Source organism: Diuraphis noxia, unplaced genomic scaffold (assembly GCF_037042655.1).
Source record: "Diuraphis noxia isolate RWA-SAM2 unplaced genomic scaffold, SU_Dnox_SAM2 contig0001, whole genome shotgun sequence".
In the NCBI taxonomy this organism is placed as follows: domain Eukaryota; kingdom Metazoa; phylum Arthropoda; class Insecta; order Hemiptera; family Aphididae; genus Diuraphis; species Diuraphis noxia.
This window is the reverse complement of record NW_028301711.1, coordinates 75,388,600-75,412,137: the sequence shown is the minus strand read 5'-3', so window position 1 is coordinate 75,412,137 and position 23,538 is coordinate 75,388,600. Positions and strand designations below refer to the sequence as shown.

The window sequence follows — 23,538 nt, the reverse complement described above, 5'->3', positions numbered from 1 at the left end:
TTTATTTTAACAAATTTATACGAATTTAATATTATAATTATGTGATAGTTATAAAACCCCTCAAATCAATAATAAATAAAAAATAAAAAAAAGCGGGTAAGTGGATGTCGCTCTGCTGTACATTAGTGGGCGGGGTGGACCTCTGACTAGGGTAGGTTAGATTTGAATGCAATGATAGGTATCAGTGTATATGAAAAATGATTCTGAACGGAGATGATTTGTCAGTCTAGGATATATTATAGATAATAAAAAATTTTCAAATCTTTGATTTAAAAAGAAAATTTTGACTAAATTTCTAGCTTAAAATAATTTGCAAATTTTCGTAATTTTTACGTATTTAGTCAATATTTGAACTTCAAATGCTAATAAATAAAAATTGTGCCTACGTATTTTTATAATTTTTTAATCATTATAAGAATAACTTATGAGGAACTTTGTATTCAATTTTCAAGTATTTTGATAGGGCCGAAAAAAATTTATCAACCCTTAAAAAAAATTTTCAGAAAAATTGAAAATTTCAGTTGTCTATTTATATCTCAAAAAAAGTCAAAATATTTTTAAAATTAAATCATGTAAAGAAAATGCCAATCTAAATAACTGACAAAATTTTCACGTATCTACGACTTATACTTTTTGAATAATAACAAATATTTAAAATCGTTTCAGGATAAATCGTTATCGTAACGCTATTTCGTAAAAATTTAAAATTCAAACGCACCTCAAATTTTTCCTATAACGACGCTTCGAGTTTTCTCTAAAGCTATTTGAAGGAAAACTTATGGAAAACTTAGTGTTATATTTTTAATCCTTAGTTATAAACAGAAAAAATTTTATGATTTTTAAACTTCAAAATTACTTGCAAATTTTCGCGTTTTCGACATATTTCGTAAAAATTTGAACTTATAAAAGCTTATAAAAAAAAATTGTGACTAACGATTTTTAATTTTTTTTAGCTACAATAAGAACAACTTATACCTTTAACCTTTACTTACCCCTTTACTTTACCCCTTACTTATAACTTTAACCTTGTATTAAATTTTCAAGTTTTTTTGGTCGTCCAACATTTTTTTACCGACATTTCAGTGGTCTATAAATAACTCAAAAAAAGTCAAAACTTTTTGAAAATTAAACTGTATAAATATAACACTAACATAAACATTAGGTTAAAATTTTAAGTATTTACAGTGATTAGTATTTGAATTAGGATTTTTGAAAAAGGATCTTCAATTTTACATCGGAAACCACCCCCAAAGTTTGAAATCGAAGCATTATTTCGACTAGTTATGCTGTACACAGACACACACACAAAAAAAAAACACACACATCATTGTAAAATCAATACATTCATCACTTCGTTCAGAATCTAAAAATAAATACTTATTACATTATTTATTAATTAAAAACTAAATCACAATAATTTAAATCATATTTATCTATTAGTATGACTACTGTCTATGTTTATAGTTGGAGGTTCTTCGATGGATTTTTTAAGTTCTACATTAGATACATTACCTTTACATCTAAATATTCAAAATCATTTTAAACATTTTGTAACAAGGTTATAATTATTTTTTCACAATTTAATAATTGTAACAATAAATGTAATAACTTATAACGCATAAATATAACAATAGGGCTTTTTTTTTGTGTTAACAACTTACAATAACCAATATTATACAGTGTATATATATTATATATTATATATTACAATAGTGTCTAACCTACGGATTTCTATACCTAAGTACTTTTACAAGTTATAATATTGTGACTTCCCACATTGGATATTTCAAAATCACTAAAATTTATTTAAGTCTTGTTGGATGGTGTTCTACTAATTATAAATGGTCTCACATTGTGCACTTGGCGTACGTAGTGGTTAATTATAAATATTTCTATGTATAGAATAATTATTATAAAAATTAAAATGGTTTAAAATGTTAAGGTTTTTAATACATGTACATTGTACACTGTATAGTGCATACATATCTTGTACTTAAATTGATATCTTCTGAGATATATTAGCTTAAAATTCAGATGAAATTACATAATCTTCGCTGTGGAATGGGTGAATAATAGAACTATAAAATGATTAATTAATAGATAATTGATAGTAAATAACTTAAAGGTAGAATATATAATTATAAATTATGTAGTATAAAATAATTAGTTTATTACCAATCTGGATGGATGATGAAATACCTAGAAGGGAATAGTCGGCTCCTAAGTACGTTGGTCAAAATTGTTGTTTCTAAAAAAATGGTAGTATGACACGATAATATCGTATAGTTTTGAAATATAGCCGTGATTACCTTATGTGTTCAATATTAGATAATCATTCACTATTCCTTCATTGATCGAATTTTTTATTTTTTTTAAACAATCTTTCACTATATTTTTTATTAACCTTTTTCTAGAAGTAAACTATGGTTTTTGGATTTCATTTTTCAGTGGGTCAGTAGTGTTCAAGTTTGAATATTATGCATGTTGACCAAAGTAGCATTATATTTTAATATCCTTCATATTATTATTTTTTCTATTATTAAAATAGTATTATAATTGTATTACATGTTCATCATGGTATTAGATACAATGAAAATGAATGTAAATAACATACCTATATTATAAAATTATATGTACGTAGTACGTAGGTATTATTATAATTTATACTTTGTAGTAGATACCAACGTCACTATTATCTGTACCAGTAATAACATCATCTAGTAATCACTTAACTATCACTAATCAGTTTTCAATACCACAACCTTAATATTTCATGTTACCATTTTGTATATAGTAATATGCTCTTCGATAACACCTAAAAATGGCATATATTTTCAATCATCTATGTTGTTTATTGAATTTATCAATACAAAATAATATATGTAATAATATGTATTTGTGTACAGTCACCTACGGACCTGTAGTAAATTATAATACAATAATACAACGGGCTTTGATCGGAGAGGAAATAAAATGGAAATAATAATATAATTGCTGTTTAATAATAACTGTGGAGTTAATTATACCTATTCGAGATGTTTATAAGGTAAATGGGTCCTCGAATTCGTGCATATCTACTATACCCTATAGATATAGGTTAAAATAATATCATTTAATGACGAATTAGCGCAGAAAACCTGCCGTGGCCCATGGGTACATGCTACAGAATAATCCATATCTACTAATAGATATAAATTATATAAAATAATTATATAATTCAGTTTCTGATAAAAAAAAAAATATATATTATTTTACTTTACGTTATTTTATGTTTGGAATGTTATAACCGTATAACCTACAACTTATGAATTTTATAAATTATATCTTATGCGTATTTTGTAAATGTATGAAATAACTAAAAATTTTAACACTTTAAGGTATCACAATGATGAATAAATACATTTTTATAAATATTCATTAAATTAAATTAATTGGCAATGGTATGCTGATGCTGAATTAGATGTGGCCATTACTTCTGATCTATAACTAATAAATTGTAGTAAAAATGTAGTATATTAAAATTTATTAGGTATATATCAAACAAATATTGAAAATTATTAACAAAATCAAAAAAAAATTATACAAAATCTATACAGCCTTATTTAAACAGTTAACTATGTATAATACATTAAATATGTAAATATAAATACACTTATTATATGTTTACAAAATATACATTAACAACGATTGCAGATTGATGTGCGTGTTTTATCACGTTACGCTAAGTCCTAGCTGAAAAATAATGATAATGGTGTAACTTCGGTAGTGCAGAAGGGAACGAAAAACAAAACGAAACAAAAAATAAAAATAATAATAATAATAAATATAAAGGTGATCGGTGGTGGTGCTCCGTCAGTGCAGCAGCTCAGCCTTGGTCCTGTTTACTCGAGGGGCTGGTGGGTGGGTGATAGTCGAGTGGGCGGACGAGTGCATGTAATGTATTATTATATAACGGTAGTGGCGGCGGCGATGGCACTGTTAGCAAAAGCCTCACAATAAAAGCCGCCAAAAAAAGGGTGTCGATAACTCGTGCGCCGGGCACGGCGGGGTTACCACGGTAACGACGCTCGTCGCCACCGAGCCGTCCGGGATCTCCCCTCCGCTGCCGCAGCACCATCTGTCATCCCTTTGAAAATCACGGATTTCTGATTACTAGCTCGCCGCCGAGCGATTGTGCGGGGTGACCGAGTCGTTGGCCGTGGCGATGGCTATAAGGGTGGCGGATGGCGCCGGAGAGGGTGGATAGACGGGACTAGTCGACTGCGAGGGCTTTATCGCCGCCGCCACCGCCGCCACCGTCGCGCTTTATACGGTTTTCCGAACTCGCAGAACCAAACGAGTTTTCGGTCGTCGCGGTGCGGTGCAGTCGCGGTGCGGTGGTGGTCCACGACATCAGTTATCGACTTTTACGCGAGTCCCAAAACATTACGCACGCTCACACACACGCGCGCGCACGCATACACGCTCACACACATACACACGGGGTGCGCGCTTTATCCCGTTTCATCTCACCATCACCGCCACCGCGGGATCACAGTCGGAAGAGACGTCGTCATCGCCGCCGCCGGTCCGCTCCAAACATCGTACAACGACGAGCGCGCGTGAATATTAATTATATCTGTCGTTGCATATCATATACGAGGTACGTAGACTGTTTGAATAATATTTGACACTAGTTTTAATTCAACATAATAATATATAATATATTCTAATCATCAATCATCGTCGTATATATTATATATATTATATGGTACCGGGTCAATATATTGTTTACTGTCATGATTGTTGTTTTGATACATAGTATATACAATATACTACGTGTTTGTACAGGGATATCCTTTCTGCTGTAGCCTCTCTGCCGCTGCCATCACAACTACCGTTTGTCAACAAATGAAAAAGCTGTTTCACGTGGATTCTGTAAGAATTTTATAGTTTTAATATCATTGAAAACATAAATTGTTGCTATCTAACATATTTAAAATGACGCTGCGTTGCGTTGGATTTTCGTATATACTTACTTATATTTATATACTATACATTGAACTATATAGCACCATTATAGCACTGGAAGGTCATTGTATTTGATTCCCACTTAACTGTACTCCAACTGTATTATATATTATACAGTTAAAAAACTTTTTTTTTAATTGAGATTGTGAGCCTATAATAAATAATGAATTTTGCATGTATACGATGTGCTCTAATAGCATTTAAACTCATTTATATATCATCTATAATAATATGCAATATGCATATAATATATATTGTATACATATATGTGTTTATTTATATGTAAACAGACATGTATGCTGTATTAGTTCAATATAGGTATAGTTTGATTAGAAATCGAAAACCTTTAATAAAAATATTATTTTTTCATTTTGATCCGCTATATATATGAATAAGTATTTGATATATTATACACATAATACCTACTGAGCTAAAATCATTTGTTGACAAATGGAATTGTAATTAACTAATCATAATTTTTTTATTTAGAATTTTTGTCTCCATTCAAACTTCAAATTTAAAATTCTACAGAGTATTTTATTATACACATTAAAAAAAAAAAACATTCTTATTATTTCTAAATAAATTTATTATTTGCTATAATAATATATAATTTAATGAAAAAACAATTTTTTGGGCCCTGAAGCTCCCCCCCTCCCCCCATTGGATGCGCCACTGTCTTTAATTATTATGTATCTATAAGCTACATAATTATAATATATTATATGCATAAATAAATTATTTTGAAATAATTTTGATTTGAATTTTAAATTGGATATAATTGTTTTCAATAATAGTACATTGTGATAATTGGTATTCTTACCTATCCTAACACTCCGATTTGTGACATCAATTTACATATTGTACTTAATATATACCAATTATATGTATTATCTTATTCTCTAATTGGAATATATAGTATCTAGTTATTTATTAATAATTAAATGCATATATATTATTCATTATGATACATTTATTTGAATATGCAATAAATTCTTATTATTACGATATGCTGATTCAATTGACGTTTTTAGAGTGTCTCAATCACAACATTTATATTATGCGTCAGACTACAGGCTTACATTAATATCGGTAGAAATTAAAACGTATAGTTTCAGTCAAGTTTATGCAATATTTTGAGAAATTATTTTATTTTTATTTTTTAGGACTATGGATTTTACGTCTAGTTCTTTGGAAACCAATGGCACATATTTCGCATGCGAATCTAACCAAGTACCCGGTCGACGGACTCCTCTGAGTGCTGTTGGACTGGGAGGATATTATTTCCCGCAACCATCCTCCGTAGCCTCCGATGAAAATAGCCCAGGTCCAGCTTGTCAACAATTCAATAATGGTTCTGATAATAGGTAAACAAAAGCCGTACTTATGAGCTGTTTATTAAGTTTCACGCCAAACGTATCTGACGAATGGATACATTGGATACCGAGTTGGATACATTATAATATTATGTAATTTTATACAGGAAAAATCATCAGTACCTATCTAATTTCCTGTAAATGTTTACATGTAGATATGCATTACTTTCTGTATCTACTGTAATACAAAATATAATTATATTTTTATGACAAAACCTTAACTAAGTATCTACCTTTAAGAATATCTTTTCAAAAAATATAATAAATGTTATAGTGTGAATTCGTTTTATTCGAGTAGAAATGAAGGCATATGGGTGATCTTTGCTTCTTATGTCTAGTACGAGAACTTGCTTTTTTTGTCCATTTAGGATTTTAGTATTGTAATAAAAATAAATAAGTATGTAGAATAAATTTGCATGTTCACAGCACCTTTTTTACAGGGAGATATTATCAGCTTAACTTAGTGTGACCATTTTTAAAATAATAAAATACAGAACAAAAATATATAATAATGTCATAATATAATAAGTATATATTATTATTATTGTTAATTTTTTTGATTTTTCATCGCGTATATTTATTATATAGTAAATATACTATTATACATACGGTTTACGTCGACGACAACATTGTGATGTAACAATAATAAAATTATGGTAACAACAAAAATACAAAAATAAAATACACATCTGAAAATATATAGGTTCTTATATTATTCGATTAAATTATACCGTACAAAAATAATGTAAAAAACTATTTTTTAATAAAATGAATTTAAAAATTAACAGTATGTGTAAGGCAAAAAACGGGATTAATATGGGACAGACTTGAAATCACTGGACAAAAAGCGTCCTAGAGAAGTTTGTCATGACAACAGAACACAAAGCCAAATTCAAGGACAATCCTGTATAAAACAGCTAGACGTATGGACGTATGGTCATTTGTCATCCTAAGTTAACTAGAAATTAATACATTACTGTGTGGCGTATAACTATAACGTTTTTCAAAAGGTGTTAATTTGTACATTTAGCTTTTATTAGGCCATAAAAAAATTACTTTAGTAATTTATTCAGTAAATAATAATCCGTTTTAAATCAAGTAGTACTTATTATTATTATTATTTTTTTTTTGTTTTGCTAAAAATAAATTTTTCGATTTCTTATCTTATACATCCGTACATGTAATTATTTTCAATTTCATCAAAAAACATGAATTTACAAAAAATTATTAATGGTAAAAGGGTAAGAGTACATCCGAAACCGATTATTGAATAACTGTAATGTAAAGAATAATGTAATGAAAATGTTTACATTATAACTGGGTGTTGTTATTAATAAGCTTAAAATAAAAACATTTTCAACAATGGTCAAAAAAATGTATACCTGTGAAAAATGCTGTGAGGATTCATTGCACTTTTTACGAATTCTATGATTATGCGTAACATTGTAGAGCAAGCGAAAATGACTACCTAAACTGATGAGATCTCCCAAAGTGCTGTTAATATACAAATATACACCACTTAAGCTTACTCATATGTTTACTATTTGACACTAGTCTTTTTTTGTTTTTTATACTTAGAATACCTAACAATGGTCAAGGCACTTCGGCAATGTCCGGTGTGGGAGGCAAGTCCAAGTCCAAGCAAGGTAAGTCCGTCCGATTAAATATCAATGCTCGGGAAAGGAGAAGGATGCATGACTTGAACGATGCGCTAGACGAACTCAGAAGCGTCATACCATATGCTCATTCACCATCCGTCAGGAAATTGTCGAAAATCGCTACGCTTTTATTGGCGAAAAATTACATTTTAATGCAAGCAAACGCTCTAGAAGAATTAAGAAGACTGATCACTTACATACAGGTAAAATTATGCCTGAGAAGGCACCTAGAACAAATTTTACCTAAGAACAATATCATTGTAAATCGTTCACCTGTTTATTATTTTAAATTACCTGCAACGTACAACTTTCCTTGTCGTTTTGATTTTTATGATTCAGTTTCATTTTTATTTCCTTATTCTTATTTCTAGGCTCAAGGAACAATGACAATGCCACCAGGTTTTGATCTACAAGCTTCGATGTATCCCATTAAACCTTCATTGGCTTCACCCAACGCTTCGCCAGATTCTCCACAGTCTTAATATGTTACGCCGATGACCGCTTTTATAACAAAATATATAATGATATAATAATATGTACCTAATAAATATAAATGATTGGACTGCTAACACTTTTAAGTGAATAACATGTCGTTGAGTTTTATAATGTGATTTTCATACATTATTATTAATACATATTATATTATAAACATTACACACACAATAACAATATTATATATTATATTATTATACCATCATAGTTGTTATAATAAAAATTTATTTTATATTTTCGATATGTCTGTATAAAGTAGACGGACTTTAAAAAGCATAATATTTTGTACATGAATGCACATCTTTGTAACATAAAATACTTATATTAAGCATAATGATTTTGTGTTCAGACTAATAATTTTTAGTCCCTTTTCAATGAATAATTATAATATAGAGAATATTTTCCACACTATAAACACATTATCAATTAATTGTAATTATTGCTTGCGTTTTCTTTACTTATAATGGCAGGTACAAACAAATTTGTGTAAATAATGATTGATGGCTTATTAAGTTAAAAATGTATTTTATTTGAATAAGCATTTATCTAAATAGTTTTTACTTTATAATATGTATTAATTTAGCTATGCGTACTGCCATGCATACGATAAACTATTATTTAGTTTATAGATAGGAAAATCTAGTCACTTAAAATATAATAAATATTAATACTATAATTTATTATTTGAATATTTCATAATTATATTGATACATTTTAATACAATTACTGATTAGACTCATGTTGTAATTACTAGAAATAATTAAAACATGTATTTTTTAATCCTTATCATATCCAATTCTTAAACATAATACTATTTTATCAATTATTGTATACCTACAATAAAAATACATTTGTCTCATGTTGGAGTTATATGCGTTCGATGATTTTGTTACTTTAACCATGGATACTTTTTAACGACACAATTTTCCCATTAGGTAATAAAAATTGTTTGTAAAAACTGTTTTACGATAAAAATAACTTGGTCGATACTCTGTTTAATTATAGACTGCAATCTTAAATAGGGCACGAATTTTGATGCAAAAATTGTTGTTAAATAGGTATGCTCCTAAAAATTCAAAAATATACAATAAAAAATTATTATGTGTTAAAAAACCAAATATTTAAAAAAAATTAATTAATTGATAAGAATAAATGGTTAATACCTACAAAATATTAACTGAAAAAAAAAATTATGATTCATAATAAATTAAGAAATCACATTTATACACAATACGAAAGACAATATTTGCTGTCATTAAGATTTTTATTTGTTAGATATCATTAATAAATAATATTAAGTACCTATTTACTTCAGTTTGAAAAACAAAAAAATTAAAAATTTTAAATGAATTTACTTTTAACTGTTTACTTTTACTAACTTTTTTGTAAAATGTATATAAAACAATAAATAAAAACTTGGAGCTTATTATAGTCTTTTTTATGCTCTGTAGATCCTATATGTATAAGCTTGGTTACTATGTAAACCGTAACTTTAATTAATTGTTTTTCTATAATATAATCTCATAATTTATTATTCAACAACTAACATAGGTTAGCAATGCATAGGTATTGAAATTTATGTTTGGGTAAATAAAATTATAGAAAATTATATTTAATAAAGCATACAATTTATTATTTAATAATAGGTACATTTTGAGGACACAAATTGATAATTTTTTTTAACAATATTAAATTATAAATTTCTAAATTTTTGTTTATTAATTAGATAGATATACCTACCAATAATTATATTAAATTTACAAGTTTTTAAATTTGTTTTAAATTATTTTTTAGTCATTAATTTAAAGCTCTTTAATAATATTATGAACTTTTTACCATACTGCACATTTAAAGTCTTTTTTATTGGATATATTATGTAGCATAATTTTATGATTTTGATTTTTGAATGGTTTTGTCACATTTTAATGAGTAGAAATCTGCGCTCTAGATATAACTATTTTTGAAAACTAAACCAAAAATACTAAATTATGATAAAAACCATTTCATATTGTTAGAGTTTAATATTAAATTTTTTAATAAATTGTCTTGATTTTTGTAGAAATAAATATGTTATTATAAAGTAATTACTAATTAGGTGCTTAATAATATTTTACTAAAACTGTTCATTATGATATGATATAGGCACCTACCGGTAATAGGTACCTACCTACTTTATTAATAAAGTAATAATCTAGTGATATACAGTTATAAAAGGTTTTAATATTATATTATACTATATTTATTGATGATAATAATTATTATCATCATCAATCTAAAAGGCTGTCTTTTAAACAAAAAAATATATGCAAACTGAGATAAAGATATTTTTAGCGATTTGAAAAATTCAAAAATGTATGACAAATATTAAAATTTAAATATGTAGTACACTGTACATTAATCTCATTAGTGAATTAAATTTTTTTTTATACTAAAATTCATCCAATCAAAGTAAATTAAGTTTTAAAAAGTTTACTGTATTTTTGTGTATAGTAACTACTTATAATAGTCTCCTTGATAAATGGTTCATTAAATTGACTAAAGTTAGTGTTTACAATTCATAGAACATCTACAATTTACATAAATATCTATAATGTATGGAGTCTCACTATGGTTTAATATTACTTTTTATTCAAGTTATGTCATATGTTTTGTGTTTGGTTAGATATAGGTATAGCATACACCTGTTGAACTGTTACAGAGTTATTTAACAGAAAAATATAGTAATATAAATAATAACATTCATTATGTCTTTTAATATTTTTTTTCAAAAACAAGTGTTTTTTAAATACATTTTTATATGTTTTCCGTTTTTTAATAAAAAAATACTGTGTTACTTATTTGCAGAATTTAAAAATATAAATAAATGTAATAGTTTTATTACTTCGATAAAAATGTACATAAATATGTATACATACTGTGAAAAAAAAAGTTGGTTGTTAATATTATAACTTAGAAATGTCATATCTATGTGATTATGCCTACCTACCTACTTCTTACTTTTAGATTTTACTCAAATCTAATTTAGTTCAACGATCATACATTCATTAGACGTATTTTAATTTATTTTGGGATGTTATTTATTTATAATTTATAGTATAAATATTTTTTTAATGTGAATATAAAATTTTAAGTAGATACCCAGTAAAAATTATTTTTTAGCCTAAGCTTGCAATAATATATGAATTTATGTATAAAATATAATTCTTCTTATTTAAAAATCAAAAAATATTTCTCAGTTAAATTATTTATTACCTATTGAGATAATTAATCGGCTATAAATTACGGAATTAGAAATGAAAAAATTAGATAAACATAATATTGTAAATATTATAAAATGGGCGAATTACCTACCATACTATTTATTACTAAATAAAGTTACTAATAAAATGATAATAGGAAATATTGTGACATATTGTTTTAAAATTAATTTTCACCCTTCATATTATCTTTATTTAATTTTACTTAATAGATATGTACCTATTTTTACATGTGATGTAATTATCTTGAATATATTATTATGTAATATTCTTCATGTTACCTAGTTACCTATATATTATCAAATTGAGTGTTTGACAATTGTACCAAATTTATTGGTTATTATAAATGCATATAAGCGCTGTACCTACATATTCAACTGTACTGTTACTATCACTTTTATGTTTTATCTAGAGATATAGCTAGACGATATAGTATCTTAAATCGGAACCAGAACAAGAAACTTTACATCAAATATTCTAAAAATCTTAAGTAGTACCAGTCTCTGTTTTTCATATATCCACTACCATCGAAGCATGCATTTTAATTGGTACCAAATAAATTTCTTAAAATTTAGATTGTTGAAATAAATAGTCTTGATAAACTTACAATTTTATGCAAATCAAATTGTATCAAATTATAAGTACCTATATAAAATATAATTATCATAAAAATAAAAACAAATTTAATAAATTTATACAGAATTCCGAATTTCAATAATCTTCTTTAAGATATTTTTTAAATTATTTATTTTTTTATTGTACGATAATTTTATCCATACAACATAAGTAAAAATTATTGCTAGATCGAAAATTTTTGTTATAACATTACCTACCTAATATAAAAAAGTAAAAGTTGGTAAATAATAAGTTTTAATTTTTAAATTGCAAGCTCACAAATAATATGCTTTATGGGTCATTGATATTGGTTTCGTCGACGAAATGCCGTGTCAATTGCGCATCCTTGGATACAGCGTTTCCTAATTTAGTGATAAACTGATAACATTTCACGACACTCCATTAAGATTCGTGTTTATCATATTGTCAAAAATTTTGAACTTTAGCTATTGTGCCGAGAAACGTAAAAGAAGAAAAAAAGTATAAGTTATATAGGTAAGACCATTGTCCATTACAATCCCATTGTCAGACGTGAGTACGTGACAATATTACGTAAAATTTAAAATTATTATCATGTTCTATAAAATTAAATATCTATTATATTATAATTTTAACTGAATGTTATATTTATGTTTTTTCACTTGTCCTCAGACTTGTGGATCAATGATACATCAGATTGGATATCGACTGTACGTATTGGGACTGTATTATTTTTATTTGGTTAAAAACGTAAAATAATTGTATCGTCAGTTATATTGTTCTATGGAGGTTATACGTTCGAGTGACAAGTACAACAACAGTTCATCTTAGACTTAATTTTGGGTTCGGAAAAGGGTTTCTGTTCCGTGCTCGAAATAGCTGACGATGGGTTGCCCTGGTATCGACAGGAATGGTCCTGTGATACCGGAATAGATCCAATCACAAGTGGTTGGACTTTGGGGGGAATGACAGCAGTTGGATGTTCAGCCGGCGGTGAGTCAGTGGTCGATTTTTCGGCTTTAGGACAGATGGATGTTGGACATTCAACTGGTGGACAGGCAGAAGTCGGACGTTTGGTTGGCGGACCGACGGAAGTCTGGACTTCCGGATCGGTCTGCTGATATGAGTTCTGCTTACAGACTCTGTTAGTTATCATCGTCCCGATATTGATGATGATCTGTGACATATTACGATCTTCATGGACGGCGGACGGGAGTTGGTTCGAACTCTGGTGAATATCCTGTTGATGGTTTTGAGAATGCTTAGCTCTGAGATCAGTGGGTTCACTACAAATACGATTTACTGGAGCTGGTGCTGCAACAGACCTTACCGAGCCACACTGCTTGTCTTTTGAATTTGTCGCCCTACCACTATTATCCTGCAGGGCTTTTATCCAGTCCGGCAAAGGCTGTGATTTTAAAAAATCGCATAAACTCATTTCTGGTTTTTTCGCACGTTCACTGCAAGCATTTCGTGGTTTCACAACTGGTACGGGTGCTGGTTTTTCCGGGACTTTCGTTATCAGTTTGCAACAGCATTGGGCTGATATGCACACATCAACACCGTTTTTGCTCATCGTTTCGGTCGTGTGTATTGTGTATAATAGTGTAGTTGGTCTTGGAATTTAGTGTTATATGGTCAAATTTTGTCTGTTTTTCTATTTACGCGATTTTCTATTAGGTAGTTATTTTCTCGAATATTAAAATTGAAGTAAAAATCTGTGTATTTTTTCCTTTGTTGTAACAATACAACGTTGCTAAGATAATGCTTCTCGATAAAAATAATATATTATTAGATAATATATCAAATTGTAGACTATATAGTTGCAGATTATAGTAAGTTGCCGTTCCTACTACTAATACCTGCATACATCTAGATTATATGGTACCTATCTATCTAAATATTTTTGAATTTCCAGTTAAACTATTTAAAATTTTAGCTTTTTCTTAAGCTTTTGAAAACTACTTGAAATTTTTAACTTTTGACTACCCAACTAGGTACCAACTAAATTCACTTCTTAGTATAAAATATGCTGAAGTAAAATATATAGTTAAATAAAACCATTCTCTAAACTTAACGTACTAAGATAACAAAGCTTAAATTAAGTGCTAACAATCTTTTAGTAAGAATTTACACAAGACTTATCAAAAATAAACATTACTTAGAAAAATATATTAATCATTTTAAAAACAATATAAAGCTTCTTACGCGCTATTATTATACAACTAATACATAATATTATATAGATAATTATAATTTATTTACAAGTCAAAAACGGGGGATGGAAAGACCTTTTCGTAATACTATTTTTTTATATTCTTTGTATTGATTATAAAAAAACGAAATTTAATAAAATTAAATGTAAATAACGTTTTTGGATTCGAAAAAAAATAGTTCATAATGAATTATATGGCTATTTTGTTAAGAACCAACTTTCTACTTTTTTTTTAACGAGTTCCAATAAAAAAAGAAATATAATTATAAGAATTACTTATTTATGAGAACAATTCAAGTACGTAGAATAAAAAAATAAAAAATAGCTAAACTAATTAGGAAAAATTGATTGGGAAAAACAGCTTCGGAAAACTGTTCATCTAAACGAAACAAATAATAACTAGGTATATATATATAGCAGCATTTTAAAGTCGATACACATTTTTGGACTACTTTTATGTGATGCACTAATATTATACAAATTTATTGTAGACTAGCGTTTTATATATTTTAGAATGTATACATTATAATAATATTCCTATTTAAACCAAGATTTATAAATTAATATCTACTTAAATAAACAATATATTTTCAAAAATTCTATGATAATACATGTTGTATTCTACGATTTTAGGTAGGTACCACACGATTATTATAGTATCATAAAATAAATACGCGAGCATAGAATGTTATGTTTGAATATTATCAAATTAGTAAACTGTGGATAATTTTTATTATCTTACAATAAATAGTTGTAATTAACAGGATACAAATGAACGAGTCGGTGGCCGGTGGGGATTGGGTTTTTTCGCTTTTATAAATTACAATTATATTATAATAGGCATTAGGCATATTGCATATAGATTGAATACCTAACGATATATCACAATACAACTGGTATCATATTAACTAGACAGTGTTCAAAATTTGAAAGATAAAAAAGGTTGATGCAATGAATGCAGCAAATCGCATAATTCGCTGCTGCATATAAATAATATCAAAATGGGTAAAAACATACAAATAAATAATCGAGATAACTCAGATATCAAATCAACTGATATGAATGGCCGCCTCGATTATGAAAATACCAGGCAATGTTCAATAACAAACGCGATGTACCTATACCTATTACGTCGACATATTATTTGGGGATCGCGGACAATTCACCTTGTGATAATTCACCGCCAACATTTCACCGTATTTACAATTCACCAATTTACAATAATTCATCGTAGCTATAGTAAAATGTATTAATAAGTACGAGTAAATAACATAATAGTATAATTTTTCATTTAATTAAAAACTATAAATTAGGTTATGCAAATACATTTACATACTGTCCAAGAAAAATAATATTACAATAAATTACTATGCCTACATAAATATTCAAACATTTAACTGAAAATTATGGGCTATTCCTCTTAAGTAATCTTCTGTTATTCTATTATGATAGTCATCACACACATTTTTTAACCTTTCAGCGAAGTCTTTATATTTTCTTTTAACGCCCATAGAATGTCCAGCAATAAACTGTTCAGCATGGATTTTATTTAATGATTCTTCTTTTTTAAGCGCCTCAATACACTTCCAAATACTAGGATGAATTGCATTTAATGTAGATGAAAAACTATTATGCCAACCTTCGACAGAATTGTTTGTTCTTGTAATATTTTCTGCTAAATAAGCATAACAGTTCCATAAATATACCCTTTTAATATTAATTTATCTTTACCCCGTTCACTTTTAATATACGATATACTATTCATAACTATAAAATGAAACACTCTTGTTCACGTCGGCACCTAATGGATAATACCGACACAATAATTCTACAATCAGTACCTAACAGTATGTATAGATGTATGATTGTAATCGTATAACATGTATGCCAATCTGGTATCCAAAAATATCACACTAGCAGATCCGTATTTCTACCAGCGCGGAAAAATAGATATATTAATAGGAGCAGACACATATTGGGAGGTTATGAGTACTAATATTTTTAAAGTTAATCTGTCTTGTTTATGCCTACAAGAAAAAAAGTGGGGATGGATAGTGGCAGAAGGAAATGCATAAGGTGCAAAGATTGCATTAAACAGTTGTATGTTCACATGTATGGAACACGATATTAATTTATTGGAACAAATTGAAATGTTTTGGAAAATATAGGAATGTACATCAAAAGAAAATTGGTCGAATGAAGAAAAACTTTGTGTAGAGCACTTTAAAAATAATATAAGACGGGATGTGTCGGTAAAATGTATTGTAAAGTTACCATTAAAAGATAACGCCAGTGCAATCAGGCAAATCATACGATACCGGTATACACCGATTTTTGTCATCAGAGCGGCGACTAGCAAAATTATTATTGATATCAATGAAACGCTGCACATGCATTTCGGCACTTGAATGGCCTGAAACATCAACGGCAAGAATTCATGGGCGCCAATTGGAGGACTGACAAGACGAAGCACTTGTCTTGTCCCTCCCTGAAAAAACTTTATGAACTAGTTAACTGTATTTTGTGTGAATCCCGCTTGCTGTAAATTATTGTATGCTTTCCAACAATCTGACAAAATTATTAAGCCTGCAGGTCTTATACATATATCTTTATATTATTGGTCGATTGATCAGATACACTGATTATCAAATTCCCGACATAGGTATTCAAGCAAAAATAAATTGCTGTGGCAGATTACACCCAGTATTATTGTTTCTACACACAAATAAACTTTCATCTATTTTAACAAAAAGATGCGATAAATGTTATACGGTGTAACTACTACCGGGGCGATAGTAAACAAGTATCTTATAATTTAATAAATATTAGCATGACATTGACAACATAAAATAAAATGTTTAACTTTTGGAATACGAAATAGATTTCTAGTGTTTTCCCCTATGACGAGCGTTCATTGTGAAAAAGTGAACTTGAACAAAAATAGTTTCATTCAAGATGTCACTATAATATTTTTGGAATGAATCAAAGAAATTTTCTATTTTTATTTACCGATACCAAATTATATAGTAATAAAATATATAATATTTGTAAATTTTATGTGGTGAAATTACATTTAACCTTTATTTAGCTTAAATTTGAGAATTTTGTTATTTTGTTCCCTCCTGAAAATTTACTTATGGGAAATATTGAATCCGAACAACACAAATGGTGACAAAAGAAAGACAAAACATGAAATTAATTTTCTTTTAATAACTAAATGTTCAAACAGGATGCTTTTAGAAATAGCTCCTGGATTGATCTAAGTCCACCACCGCGCATCGGGCAGACATTGTAAAGGCGTGTATACACGAGAAAACTAAACTAGCAAATACTCACGCACGTGCATGTGCAACTCTTCATGCGAGCGTGTAGACGACATTCACGAGCATTCGAAAGTATTCGTCAGCGTTCGCCGTATAGGTCGAATAGACTCGCATGGCGAATTGGCGAGCCGATCACTGTCGGTATTTTTGTCATGCTCCAAGGAATACCGCGAGCATTCGCATAACTGTTTGGACGGGATATTAATTCAAACGTGCATCAGTGAATGAATAAATAAATTAATAACTAAAATATAAATTAAAAATAATATAAACAAGCTGTATTACATTTTTTTATACATTTTATAAAATATATTATTTTTGGTAAATTAAAATGGAGTGGGATAGCAAAGAATGCCTGAAGTTGATTGAAGAGTTTAGGCTACAAGAAGAGTTATGTAATTCAAACAATTTAAAACATGATGCTAGTTGTAACTTGGCAAAAATTTGCAAAGACCAGCTGAGGAAATTAAAAAAAAATATATTAAGTTTACAGGGTTCCTACCGAAGAGTAAAAACTAAAGTAAAAAGCTATGAAACTGGAAAAGGTAAAAATTTAAAATTAATAATTAATAATAATTGAATGAAAATCTATAAATTAAGTACTTATACTATTATACTAATTAAACTTATACAAATATAATTTTTAAAAGATGCCAACGACATATTATACCACTCCAAATGGTTTGGTTTCGATGCCATGCATTCTTTTTTAGCCGATAGAGATGATCCTATGATCCTATGCCGACAATAAGTTCTGAAAATGTAAGTTTTCCTAACTACCTATGTCAAGATTATATTTTTATATAATATAATATATACCTAATTTATTATTTATAACTTATATTAGCTAGAGTGTGTTTAGAATTTTTATTTTTAGACTTTAGAGGATTAATAAAAATATATATAATATAATGCATACACTTGTTGAGTAATTTCCCTCGTTATTTTTATGATGTATAGGTAATCTATACATTATACATTATACATTATACATATTATATTCAGAACTAAAGAGTATGCAATCTATTAAAACTTAATACTGTTATTTAATTATTTAAACATCTCAAATGCTGTCATCCACATAATCTTAAAATTATTTAACCCTTTGTGGTGTTGTTATATTATACAGTATATTATTAATTTATTATAAATTCATAATTATATTTATATCCTTCATCTTTTCACGTTCATACTAAATATTTAAAATGTCTACCTAACTAACTTTAAGCATCATTGCCATTGTTATTATTATTATATTAAATATCATCATGTTAAAATCATTTTTAACCATACCTGTGGTCTAAATAGATTATAGACAGTCCTAAGTCTGTTAAAATGGGAAGGAAAATGTTAGTACAGTGTAGTACTTACCAAAAAATATTCAAGAACTTATGTTGTAGCTAAAATAATTCAGGACCCAACTAGTGTAGCAATTTTAAATTTGGGACCCAACTCAGATGTAGCTACAATGGTATGTGTGTGTCTGTCGTCACCTTTTAGGACAGTAAAAGTACTTAGATTTTCTTCAATAGTATCATTTCTGATAGGAAAGTGAATCTAGTTGGTACTTTGGGGGTCAAAAGTAAAAAAATTTACTTATCATATTGACGATGAAATTTAAAATTTAATAATTATTTTGTAGTTAAAAATGTATAAAATGTTCAACTTTTATAGCTAAGGATTGAAAATTTATAACATGGTCCCACGTAAATAAGTTATGTATAAATTACTTTAATCACAATAGTATCATCAAATATACTTAGTAATATCATAGGCCTTGGAAGATATGATGAGAATGAAAGTTCATCTTTACCAACATTTATTATGGTAATCCACCACCGGCACCACCAACATCACACACTTCTAGTCAAACTACTATGTAGTTTATCAAAATTCGCCACAACCATTTACATCACACTCAGTTGAACTCAATCTAATTCAACAAACCACTATTTTATATGAGACATCGGATGGTTCTTCTTTAGAATCAACATACCTAGGTTAGGTAACAACTTATTTTTATTTTAATGGAAAAGTTATTGTTTTTATTTTAATTTTGACGAAAAAGTATGTTTTTATATTTTAATTTGAATGCAGACTAATAAATTGTTATGTTATTATTGATAAAAATGTTTTATTATTCATAAGACATTATTGCCTATGATGTGTTACTTACTTTTACATATTCCTTTAAAACTTCAACAAGTGCCTTGCAGACTTCAGGAATTATACATGAAATTATTTGTTTTGAAATGCTAAACAAATATTTCAAGCTGCTATACGAATCTCCGGTGGCAAGAAATCTCAGCGTAAAAGCTAACCTAACTGTTACCGAAATAGCTGGACGCATATTTGTATCTTGCTTGATTATTTTTGGTCCGATGAGATTAATAATTTTTTCAAAATCAGTTGATGACATTCTCGTAAAATTTTTAAAATGGAAATTATGTTTATTAAACTGCATACTATTTATCAAATTAGCTTCTCTATTTTCATTATCGATGTAAAGTTTTAATCTCTAAAAGCGTCTTTTAGTCGAACTGTTGTTCAAAAAACAAATCCTGTTTTTTCTTTGATTTTCAGAAGTTCATGCATTACAACGAACGCTGCACATGCAACTTGTAAATTAATTGATTGCTCACAATGCAGAAATAAAATAATTATAAAATAATAATTAAATAATTTGTTATACTTCAAAAAAAATTTAATACTGTTTAAATTATTAAAAACATTTTCATAACTAGTCTGATGATTCTACCTCATTTTTAAATCACATCTGTGGGATGATCTAAAACAGCGGTTCCCAACCTGTGCACCACGGTGCCCTGAGGGCACCTCGACCTCATTTAAGGGGCGCTACGGCTCATCCGAGAATTAAAAACATTATTAAATTTTATATTAAAAATTTATTGTATAGTTGAAAAGACAAAAAATTATTTTACGTACAAAATTACTTAGAATACTATCTGTATCTATATCCAATATTAAATATAGTGTTTCTAATATGTGTCGAATAATTCAATAATAGATAAAAACATATATTATATTCAAAATGTAATTTAAAAATGGGACTTCCAAATAATTTTAATAAAACAAACTGTTTATCTCATACTATCTAGCGGAAGAAAATTCAACTTTAATTTGTTAAAAAATGTTGGTTAATATGTTATGTACGATGCCGGAATAAGCTAAATGGGCGAAATAGTACAAATCACGTGGAATTTATTGGGGCAGTTCAGCATCCAGCCAGTTTGGCATCAAGACCTCGTTAGGTCATCTGCGTTTTAGACTTCAAATACAATTTCGTTATTTTTATTACCTAATGTTTCTAGTGAAGACTTATACATGTATGTAGGTACGTATAATAGTGAAATAGTAGTGAAATTAAAAATAAAATCTTAGTAATTTTAGTAGTTAATTTTGAAAAACCTCCGGTAATCCGGAAAAATTGATAATCCGGACGATGCTCGATCTGAATTCGTCCGGGCTATCGAGGCTCTACTGTAATAATAATTATAAAATTTATTTTTTATATTCTTTATTAGTAGCCGGGACAGCGCGTCCTACAATCATTTTTCCCCGGTATTCAACTTACCTACTACCTGTTTTTTCCTGGGACTCAATTTATCGAGTTACGGTCATCTGGGACCCAATTTACTAATCCTAAATTTTAAATGATTTTTAAATTGTATGAAGTGTACGAATTATTACTTAATCCTAATCTCGTAATTGGTATACGCTGCCCGGTTGTTGTTGCTGATCGTCGCCGCCGCTCCCCTCTACTCACCTGCGTGTCATCGACATCGTTGCAGCCGCAGCGCTGATAGCAATCACCGTCGTCGCTGATACACTGCCCCGCCGCGGCGCATGTGCCGTCCGGTAATTGTCATTATTATCATTGTTATTATCATCATTGTTACTTATTATTATTGTTTTGAGTCGTGTTCGGGAAGAGACGTCTTCACCGACCGACGTACGCACACTAGTGCTTTATAATATATTATTATTTATTATTTTAATACGTATTATTATATATATATTTTTATTTGGTGTCACCCATCCCGTTCAAATTTGAACACCACATTTTTAAGTAAGTATAGTTGTTCGGCCAAATGCTAGTGAATAGCCGGCGGCCCAAACTTAATTATTAAATGCACAATACTAATTTAGAAATAAATAATTAATAGGTTTCTAATTTATTTTGTAATTTTTTCAATATTTATAATTTCTGAATCGTAATAAATTATAATAATACAATTTATAATATGTGACGACCTTAGATTAACCTAAGATTGATTTAAAAATTTAAAAATTAATAATTTTTTTTATAGCTTTTTAAATATTTATAATTTCTGAATTGCAATAAATAATAATAATAGGTAATACGATTAATAATGTGTGACAACCTTAGATTGATTTAAAAATTTAAAAAAAAAATTTGTTTTGTAGTTTTATATAAATTTGAAATGTCTAAATTATAAATTGTAATAAGAATAACTACCTATTAATAGATATAATTCATAATACTAAAATGACGTATCACCATTCACCAATGAAAAAAAAGTGAGCCCCACCCCCAGAAAAATTTTATGGATTCAACACTGAAAAAAATGTACACGGATAATACAGATCGTTTTTATTTACTCAATAGAAAAGAAATATTTTGTAATTATTAATACGAGTATATGACTAATTTTATTGACTTTATACATAGTGTATTAAATTTGTGAAATGTGCTAAGAAGGTAAGAAAATAAAAATTGGGCTTACAGAATATATTTTCATTTAAAACTTTTTTATCTAACCAATATTCTGGTTGAGTTTACATTCTCCCAGTTCTTGTTACCAAGGAATTATTGATTCCGCGAAAATTACTTGTTTAGGAAAAAGGTTTATATCGATTCCGCTGATTATTAATTCCAATCGGAAGACGATTTGGTAATACACGTATTAATTAGAATATATACATTTTAGTTTTGAATTAAACAATAAATTATTACGTTTTAAACATATTAGGTATACTAAATATTTTAAAATACATATACAAAGGGAGGATAAACAGTAGCCGGCGGAATCGATATGTAAATATTTTAAACAATAGTCGGCGGAATCGATATACGCCCCCCCTTATTGTTACACATCATAACAATAACAGGGTCATATTTGGTTACATACAATACACGGGTGCACACTAGTTGCCTCTCGAAGTCAATAAGGCCCATAGTTTTTATACGAATTTGCCTCCCGACGTACCTTAAATGTTATCATAAACGAAAAGGGTCTAGCACTAGTTGCCTCCCATTAGTCAAGTAATAAATATATGAGTGATTCCAAACATATTCAAACATCATGTATCAAAATAAGTTTGTAATTTCAAAGTCGTAATTTATGACTTTTGTTATACGATATTACTTTCGTATTTGATATTTGATACGATTATATTATCTATACGACTAACCATTTAGATAATATACTCTTTTGTGTACTGATAAGATATACCTTATGCAAACCAGACCGAAGCCAGACTCAGTTTTAGTAAATAATATACGTAATCGAGTCACGTTTATAGTTGATTTCCAACACTCATTCTCGTTATACGATATTATTTTTGCAA

The 23,538-nt window shown here is 28.3% G+C and overlaps 2 protein-coding genes across 4 annotated transcripts; one reads left to right on the top strand and one right to left on the bottom strand.

The window, feature by feature from the left end:
• The first annotated feature begins 4,336 nt into the window (after positions 1–4,336).
• On the top strand, positions 4,337–9,963 carry Oli (basic helix-loop-helix family member olig). Of its 3 annotated transcripts, none has more exons than XM_015515978.2 (5): positions 4,337–4,642; positions 4,831–4,917; positions 6,177–6,377; positions 7,965–8,247; positions 8,416–9,963. In XM_015515978.2, the coding sequence occupies exons 3-5, from the start codon at positions 6,181–6,183 to the stop codon at positions 8,524–8,526; spliced, it is 591 nt and encodes a 196-aa protein (XP_015371464.1). In that variant the 5' UTR covers positions 4,337–4,642; positions 4,831–4,917; positions 6,177–6,180; the 3' UTR covers positions 8,527–9,963. The 3 variants fall into 3 exon arrangements, with proteins under 3 accessions (XP_015371464.1, XP_015371465.1, XP_015371463.1); XM_015515979.2 differs by having other exon boundaries at positions 4,802–4,917; XM_015515977.2 differs by lacking the exon at positions 4,831–4,917 and having other exon boundaries at positions 4,347–4,642.
• A 3,188-nt stretch (positions 9,964–13,151) lies between these two features.
• LOC107167080 (uncharacterized) lies at positions 13,152–13,963 on the bottom strand. Its single transcript, XM_015515974.2, has one exon. The coding sequence runs from the start codon at positions 13,961–13,963 to the stop codon at positions 13,178–13,180; it is 786 nt and encodes a 261-aa protein (XP_015371460.1). The 3' UTR covers positions 13,152–13,177.
• Between the last annotated feature and the right edge of the window lie 9,575 nt (positions 13,964–23,538).